Source organism: Aotus nancymaae, unplaced genomic scaffold, assembly GCF_030222135.1.
Source record: "Aotus nancymaae isolate 86718 unplaced genomic scaffold, 86718_ANA_hifiasm-v0.15.2.pri h1tg000059l, whole genome shotgun sequence".
In the NCBI taxonomy this organism is placed as follows: Eukaryota; Metazoa; Chordata; class Mammalia; order Primates; family Aotidae; genus Aotus; species Aotus nancymaae.
In genome coordinates, this window is record NW_026988473.1 from 53,969,306 (window position 1) to 53,978,989 (window position 9,684).

General features: G+C 37.4%; 1 protein-coding gene across 1 annotated transcript; it reads right to left on the reverse strand.

Moving 5' to 3' along the window:
* Positions 1-334: 334 nt before the first annotated feature.
* On the reverse strand, positions 335-1,526 carry LOC105720123 (olfactory receptor 52N2). Its single transcript, XM_012456424.2, has one exon. The coding sequence runs from the start codon at positions 1,484-1,486 to the stop codon at positions 509-511; it is 978 nt and encodes a 325-aa protein (XP_012311847.2). The 5' UTR covers positions 1,487-1,526; the 3' UTR covers positions 335-508.
* Between the last annotated feature and the right edge of the window lie 8,158 nt (positions 1,527-9,684).

Consider the following 9,684-nt stretch of genomic DNA (forward strand, 5'->3'; position numbering starts at 1 on the left):
ATGTACTTTATTCATTCCCTATGGCAACAATGCACTTGATCTGAGTAGAATTTATCCTTCATGGAGAGGACAAACTTGTCCCATGTTTGTATAGCCTCCCCTTCTTATACACAATGCATAGATTTTCACCAGGTTTGCTGTCCTCATTTTATTACCCTTCTGGTCTCACAGACATGTGAGTCAATAAACGCTCAGGAAAAGCATCAACTCTTTAAGTAATTAGTATATTACTTCTTTATTCTGCATTCTCTGCTTTGGCAGATCTTTGCCCCCACTCCCAACACACATGAATTCATATATTTGCAGAGACTTCGGAAAACTGATATATTATTGTGACTTATGAATTTATGTCTTTATTTTGATTTTTTATTTCTACTTTTAGGTTTAAGGGGTACGTGTGCAAGTTTGTCACATGGGTAAATTGCATGTCGTGATTTTAATATCATTTTATTCCCATCTTTTACAAAATTTTGTCTCCATTATTTTCTTCCAAATTCAAACAATATGTCTAGTCTATGTTTCGTTTATCATAGGTAAAGCTAATCTTGTCTCCAAGTAAAAATTTAATTACACCTTCCCGAATCTGTTTGGTCTTAACTCCATAAACAACTGGGTTCATGGTAGGAGGCAATAGCAGATAAAGGTTGGCCACAATGATGTGTATGTGGTGAGGGATATTGTGTCCTCCAAAACGATGAGTGAAAAAAGTGAAAAAAGCAGGAACATAGGTGATCACAATGGCACACATGTGAGATGTGCAGGTGCTGAAGGCTTTGTGACGAGCATCTGCTGATGACAGACTCATAACAGCCAGCAAAATCATAGTGTAAGATACAGAGATACAGCAGATGTCAGACACACCAATCAGGAGAGCAACCATCAGACCATAAATAGCATTGACTTTGAAATTGCCACAGGATACCTTGGCCACAGACATGTGGTCACAGTAGGTGTGGGGGATGAAATTCCCCCGGCAATAGGGCAGGCGCTTGGTGAGGAAAGTGAATGGGATGATGAGCATCACATTCCTCAAGAAGGTGGCAAAACCAGCCTTGGCGATGACAGTGTTGGTAAGGATGGTGGCATAACGTAAGGGGTAGCAGATGGCCACAAAGCGGTCCAGGGCCATGAGCATGAGCACCCCAGACTCCATCCCTGTCAGCATATGGACAAAAAACATCTGGGCCAGGCAGGCATTAAAGTCAATCTCCTTGAGGTTGAACCAGAATATGCACAGCATATTAGGTACCGTGGTGGTGCACAAGGTGACATCAGTGAAGGAGAGCAGGGCCAGGAAGTAGTACATGGGCCGGTGCAGGGCCTCTTCATGGCTGATGAGGTAGATGAGCCCACAGTTCCCCACAACAGCAATGATGTACATAAAGCAGAATGGCAGGGAGATCCAGATGTGTGTGGCTTCCAGCCCAGGAATGCCATTCAATATAAAGAATCCTGGGGTCAGGCTGGAGCTGTTGTCCCCAGACATGATGGCTGACAGGAGGAGAGCATTTTACACTCTTTAGCAGTGGTAGTTTCCTAGACCAGAAATAAAATGAATACTGAGTAGAGGACTTAGAAATAATGCAAGAATACAGTGACTTCTATAAGATGTCTAAAGTGAAATTAAATCCCTCTGAATTCACACTGCCTAACTTCACATTCCACTTCCTGTTCTTCCTAGTATATGATATTGGCAAGTCATTTTACCACCTTATGCCTCAGTTTCCTCAATCTAAAATGAGATAATAATTCCTAAAATCAGAACATTGTCAAGATTATTCAATAAGATAATTTATGTAATGTGCTAAAACTGTACATAGTATATAGTGAATACTCAACAAATATTATCAGTAATCACTATTATTACTTCTGTTCTCAATATAAAGCATGCCATGTGCAAAAACTTACCATAATTAATACTTGTGAATTCAGCCCTGATCCAATTCAAATGCCATCTTATACTTTAGAGTGGGAAAGATAGTGTGAGATTCTGAAAACTTCAACTATATTGAGAGATTTTGAGGGAACTTTAGAAAGTAAGTGCTAACACAGACTAGTTGCTATGGACTTCAAGTGATTAAAATATGTTCTCATGTTTTCAATGAAAAAAATATGTCTCTTAAATCAGGAATAAAATCCAGGGAAATTTTATCCAGCTGAACTGCTAACTCTAGGTGACTATGAAGTGGACATTGGAACTTCTGCAAACAGAACTGATCTGTGTGGAATGATACCTTGTATATTTTTGCTCCTTCTGAGGTAGTCATAGGGCACCAGAGCCACAAGACTGGAAGAAAAAAAAAACAAGGACAGTAGCCTGTCGGGAGAAGTAGGAATTTCTGGCTCTGCACAGCCATCTTGTAAACTAAAACTGATCACCCATCTCAGAAAATTATTGTATTTTTCCAAGCATCAACACCATATAACTAAATAATCAATCTGCGTTTATTAAATACCAACGGGCAGACAGACAACTCAGAGACAGTTCTTTCTTCTCTCACCTTAGGAAAAAAAATTCCCTCCTCCAGATGATTCTCAGTAATGCACATAAGCATTCCTGAGCCAAGCAACCCAGACACAAGACCCACACACACTGCTGTAAGTACTGTATTCTAAGCGTAAATTCAAATATATTTAAAAGAAGACAACTAAGTGTCCACTCTGAAAATATAATGAGAGCAGAGTTTTATTGCATTTTTACAATAGAGGTATGGCCATTCAGATTTAATCCGTTAAATTTTGTTCCCAACACTAACTGGATAGACTTGAGTAAGTCTTAAAACCTTTCTTCGTACAATTTTTATAACCTTAAAAGGGGAGTGATAAAACTATATATACACACCATAGAGGCGTTAAAATGGTTAAATTAGAATTAGTCTTCCCACTGGTGCCCAGCATCTAATAAGTAAACAATGCATATTATCTATTATAATATTTGTCACATTATGTTGTAAAACACAGTTTAACATACTTTTATTGATTGTCTTTCACTTGCCAAGGATCATTCTAGTTTCTAGAAATACATTAGTGAACCAGACAGACATCTTCTGCACTTATGGAGCTAATATTTTAATAGGGGTTGATTACTATATTTGAAATTACAGTAGCAATATGGACTTACGTTATCATCTTAATTTTATATATGAGCAAATGGAGGTGCAAGGTTATTCAATAAAATGCCTAATGCCACAAAATTGAAAACTAGTAGAGCCAAGATCCAAATCCAAGTTTGTTTGACTTCAAAGTCATGTGTTTAATCAATCTATATCTGTTGTCCTAACTTACTGATTTTAACCCTGACAAATAGTCCCATTAGCTAAGCATAACTAGCTTAAAGAAGTCATGAGGACACTGGAAGAAGCTAATTTTCAAAAGGGAGAATGAGAAAGCTTATTTAAAGTTGTATCTTAGGGGAGAGATAGAACAAAAGTGTAGATTTACAGAAAATTAGTTCTTAGCTGAGGAAGTTCTCTATGTAAGAGAACATGTCTGTGGGACAGCTGGATTCTTTTGTTGTCTTTTTGGTTGTTTTTTTTTTGAGACAGAGTCTCACTCTGTCGCCAGGTGCCAGGCTGGAGTGCAGTGGCATGATCTCGGCTCACTGCAACCTCCGCCTCCTGGGTTCAAGCAATTCTCCTGCCTCAGCCTCCCGAGTAGCTGGGACTACAGGTGCACGCCACCATGCCCAGGCAGCTGTATTCTTATCCCTGGGCTTGTTCACACAGATGCTGGATTGCACCTGGTAGAATTGCGTAGAAGAATTTCTGTAGGGAAGTTTCTTCCAACAATTCCTCACAACAACTCCTAGGAGTCAAGTCTAGTGTTGGATTATTTTCTATTTCTTCATAAACATCATTTCCACTGGAAGCAATTCTATGTACAGGTATCTATTAATTTAACCAAAAAAAAATAATGTTTTCCTCACGTTGGAAGTCACTACTAGCTGAACTTCTCTGTCTCCAATAAATTATGAGGTAGTTTTGAATTTACTTAACAATTAGGGAAACTGTTTTCCTTCTAACTCCCCAAATAAATGGTCATCTATTCTGCTTGGAGTCTAAAAGAAATACTGAACTTCTCCTCAGCCACATCTCAAAATTTGTAATTCTTGTACTGAAGACTTTGCATTGCAGAAAAATTAGAGTCTTTGGGAATTTCCTGAACTCACCTTGGTAAAGGCCAGATTAGTATGCATGACAGAGAGTCCTGAGTATCAAGAGTTCTACAGCAACCACATTCTGCCTCTTCATAGCATTTCTGTGCCATTCCAGAATTCTCTAGGCTCAAGTGTGTACGCTTGATTGGGTCTCCACAGTTTGGTGTCTCAGAGGCCTGTGATCAGAAGGAAAAGATCCTGTGGGACTTTGGAGATTATTTCTATATTTACCAGCTCTTTAAGCAGGGGTAAAACTATAAAAATAAATAGTAACAAACTTAAATGTCTTTTCTCAACTATAGATTCTGATGAATAGTTATGATAGTAATAAGAATGATTTGTTTTCATTTATATTGATCACAGTATCTATTTCACAACCTTGTTATCCATATATGTGTGTGTATATGTGTACATATATATACATATACAGTATGCACATAACTATATATATATATATATATATAAAGTTTTATAAAAAACAGAGGAAGCAAGCAGGATGGAGAAAGACACAGAGACAGAGACAGAGAGACAGAGAAGTCTATATAACACAAAAGAGTAATAAAATTGGGCTATGCCTAGTTTTTTATTTGTCCTGATTTTATTGGATAAATTGATGGATACATAAACACACATATGTGTGTACACACACATTTTTATTTGTTTTTTGGAAGATTGTGACAAAATAGTTTTACATATATTTTATATATACTTTACTATTTGATTTTTCCTCTTAATATTGTATGTTGAGTAAATTTTATCATGAATGTATTGGAAAGCAAATGTAAATGATTTTTATCATTTCAGATGCTGGAAGTATGAAGATTTCTAAAGTTGTCATTGAAAATGTGTCGAACTCCCAGCCCCAAACTGTAATTCTAATACATTAATAGAGGAAGTGTAGAATGGTATAACCATTTGAAAGAACAGTTTAGCAGTGTCATTAAATTATATGTGTATCAAATACATGACCTAGCAGTTTTCTGCTTAGATTTTTTTTTTTTGTTATTATTTTTTTGAGACAGGGTCTCACTCTGTCACTAGACTGGAGTGCAGTGGCGCCCTCATAGCTCACTACATCCCAGAACTCATAGGCTCAAGGAATCCTCCTGCTTCAGCCTCCTGAGCAGCTGGCTAATTTTTGTATTATGATTTTTGTAGAGACAGTCTTGTCATCTTGCTCAGCATGGTTTTTAATAAAGAAAAATCAAATCATTTTTCTACAAAAAGATATATATACATTTTCATATAACCCAAATATTAATAAATGGACCAAAATGTGTGATATATTCATCCAATGATACATAACTTTGAAATAATAAGGAATAAACGATAAATACTACAACATAGATAAATTTCAAGAAGATTATCCTGAGCCTAGCAACCCAGACACAAAATCCCATTGTATGATTTTATTTATATGCAGTCCAAAAACAGGTAAAATGAATCTTAAATTAATAGAAATTTTAAAATGACATCCTCTGAGGAGGAGTAATGACTCATAGGAGCAAGATGGAAATTTCTAGGAAGATAAAAATGTTGTCTATCCTTTTTTATGTGAGTAACATTATATAGATATTTGTGACTGTCAAAACTGATCAAATTGGTCTGAGCACAGTGGCTCACACTGGTAATTTCAGAGCTTTGGGAGGCTAAGGCAGGAAGATCGGTTGAGGCCAGGAGTTTGAGACCAGCCAGGAAACGTGGAGAAACCCCATCTTTACAAAAAAAAAAAAAAAAAACAGATAAACAAACCCCCCTGAAAAGTGGATCAAACTGAACACTTAAAAGCTGTGCAGCTTATTGTGTAAAATATACTTCAATAATAGAAAAAACCCACAAACTACTGGTCTAATAAAGGGTATATAAAATTAACAATAAGCATTATAGTTATGAACTGTTAAAGGCAAAGGCATTCCTTCCAAGTAGCTGTGATTACAGGTAACTGCCACCACGCCTGGCTAATTTTTTTATTTTTAGTAGAGATGGGGTTTCACCATCTTGGCCAGGCTGGTCTTGAACTCCTGGACCTCAGTAATCTGCTTACCTCAGTCTCCCAAAGTGTTGGGATTACAGGTGTGAGCCACCGTGTCTGGTCCCAAAATTACTGAAAGTTAAGTGGAAAATCTTCAAGCTCAGGAAGGTAATTTATTGGGAAGTTAAATCATAATTTCACCACACCAAGAAATCCAGTATAACAATGACCCCCAGTTCTGACTAACTGTAAGGTTGGTCCCACTTACATCTACTTATGACCTTTTCTATTTTACTTCCCATTGTCTGGCACCTACGGCTGGGGGAGACCAGTTATTTATAGAGAACCTTACTGAATAAGGTGGCATATATACTCGGATTGTTTTCAAGAGCATAGAGTACAGAGCTTTGGTGCAATCTTTCTGGGGGGAAAATCTAGCAATATAAAAGCTTTAAAGTTCGCATTTTTTTTTTTTTACTCAATATCTATTCAGGTCTATCAATTTCCCAATGTAATTATCATGGCTGTGTTGATATTCACCACAATGTTGCAATATATTGGAAATTAACTGAATGTTTTAAATTTTAAAAATACATAAAGGAGGCCGGGTTCAGTGGCTCACGCTGTAATCCCAGCACTTTGGGAGCCCAAGTGGGGGCAGATCATGAGGTCAGGAGATCCAGATCATCCCAGCTAACATGGTGAAACCCTGTCTCTACTAAAAATGCCAAAAAATTGGCCAGGCGTGGTGGTAAGTGCCTGTAATCCCAGCTATTCAGGAGGCTAAGGCAGGAGAATCGCTTGAACCCGGGAGGTGGAGGTTGCACTGAGTTGAGATAGTGCCATTTCACTCCAGCCTGGGTGAAAGAGCGAGACTTCATCTCAAAAAAAACAAAAACAAAAACAAAACTTTAAGTTTATAGCCATACGGTAGCTTTGCTGACTTTGACACTCACACTGTAGAAGAGTCAATGAGTGAAATATTCATGACATATTTTTTACTGGAAGTAACCATGATAAAATATCCTCTAAACTATGATGATTTTGAAAATTGTGATTTTCAAAAGAAATTTACACATACCTGGAAATATAAGCACACAAAATCCTAACAGCAAGTGTTTCTGAGTATCTGAAGTATGTACTATTCAAAAGCGCCTTGATTACTTTTTTCTCTTTTTCAACTAATAAGCATTTACTATTTTAGAATTCACAATAATAAATAACAAAACACGGTATCACACACATGAATACATCTTTTATTTATTTTCAATTGCCTTAGACAAGAATTGCCAACTTCTAGTCCTAATGGTGGGATAGCTGCGGCATGGGATTTGCTTTCCTGACTGCTCTTTTTTGGAGCCCAGCTATGGTTGGAGATGTTTTTTCTCTCAGATATAGGAATCTTTCCCTTAGGGCTCTGTGGTCTCTGGGGTCTCTGAGGCACAGTTTCACACTGGGTCTCTTGAGCATATTAGATTATGCCTGTTTCCTGTGGGAACTCAGCTGGACTAAGCACTTCCGACCAAACTCTATAAGCTGAAGCCAGGGTCCCGCCGTCACATACATTCCTGGGCCCGCTCCCTGGCATGAACACCTTTCACATCGCTTCTTGTCAGGAGCTATATTGTGGGTAAGGGATTTCTGCCTTCCAGACATTCTTGTATGACAAAGTCTTGTCTTGTCCTAGCCGGTTTGGGTCATCATAAGGATCAAAGGCACTGACTTACAGAAAATGTCCTTGGTGATTTCTTAGTCTGAGAAAATTAGGAAGACTATGTTCATTCCACATTCAAAGCAGAGATAGTACTTATAAGAGATATGTGTTCTCGGTGGACAAGGTACAGGTTAGATGCCCTCAAAAGCTCCTTTAGAGTATAAGGAACACCTCTCCTCATATTTATTCTTTTTTTTTTTTTCAAATATGCGCTGCAATACCAGAGTCAGAGAATTAGACAGTAAGAACTTTACTATCTCTTAAATAAGGAAAAAACAAATAGCTACAAACCTTTCCCTTCAAGTCACTAACCCAACCTTTTCCAGTCCCTCCCTTTTCTTCAACTGAGTCATACAACTTGGAGTCAGTCAATACAACTCCAATTTTTTTGAGTATTCTTTTTTAAGCTGGGTACTGTCCTCACTCATGGGATGAAACAGATGGCAGATTTGGCCCATAGACTAAAAGAGCTCACAGGTTAGTAAAGAGACAGGATAAATATAAATTGTTTGAGCACAGGTGCCCAAGTTATCATCATCATGAAAAACGGAGAAAATACAAGGGTAGCAGAGAGGAAGAAAGGTGAATTTCAAATAATGATTCTGGTTTGGTTTAAGAGAGATGGAGTTGTGCCTCACCATATTTAGTGTAGAGAGCACAAAATTCTGTATCTCTGGAAAGCTATTGAACAAAAAGATAAAATGATTAGATAATTTTAATTATCATATGTGGTCTAAGAATGTGATTAAATTCACAAGTTAATTTAAACATTAAGTAAATATATTAAGCAAGTAAATATAAACAATCAAATAGTACTACTACTACTTTTTTTTTGTCTAGGCATGTGGATAAATATTAGAGTTGGTATGCAAAATTATGTGCAAGGTAAATCTAAAAGCACCAGAGTAGAGACAGAGAAAGTCCTTCTGCTAAGTGCCAAAGGATACATTGGCTGGCACAGATATGGTAGATAATATATATATTTTTAATTTTACAAATGAAATATGATGTTTGATTTAATTTAGAGTTCATACACTTGAGACACTCAGATTCAATTACAGCATTTTGTGTCCTTGAGAGTTGATTTGACATTTCAGGGAAAACATTTTAGAGCAACAACAGCAGAGATAAAATAGTAACAGAGAATCTAGAAGTCTCTTTTCTGGATCCAGCTTTTTCCTGACATTCCTCTCCAGGATATCAACAGTAGATTGTTCAGATGCCTGATAGGATTTTATTCTGTGTACTGGTTCCTAAATTCCTTGAAAAAATGCTGTTCCGAGTCATCACTAGAGAAGCATAGCAAGGAAGTCAAAAGGAGGCAAAAAAGCAAGTCTCCTTGGCTTTCCTAACTTCTAAGCAGTTCCTGATTCATCCCAATTTTCTGAAAGTTAGTATAAAGCGGTAATTCAAGGAGTCTGTTTTCTGTTGTGAACAGCCAGAGGCAACCATGGGTGCTACATATGCTTCGTGTCAAATGGCTGCCCAGTGTGGGATGAGGAAACAGCATAGGATGCAACAGTGATAGGATCAATTACTGCACCCTCCTCCAGATACTGGAGGCATAGACACCTACATCAGGTAATGGAACCCATTGTCATCAAGGATGAACGAGGAATTGTGATTGACATAAGGTGGTATGTTGCAGCATAGTGTAGTATGCTGTTTTGTTATTATTATGCTTCCAATGTGTGCCTATATTCTGTTGCCTTTTTTACTTCCCCAGAACCACAAACAAGAATAAGGAAGTCAGGTAGGCTCAGGGTAAGTCTGCATAGTACTTGTAACCAAATTACCTTCTCCTTTGAAAGAAAAAAATATAAATCATCCCACATAACTCTT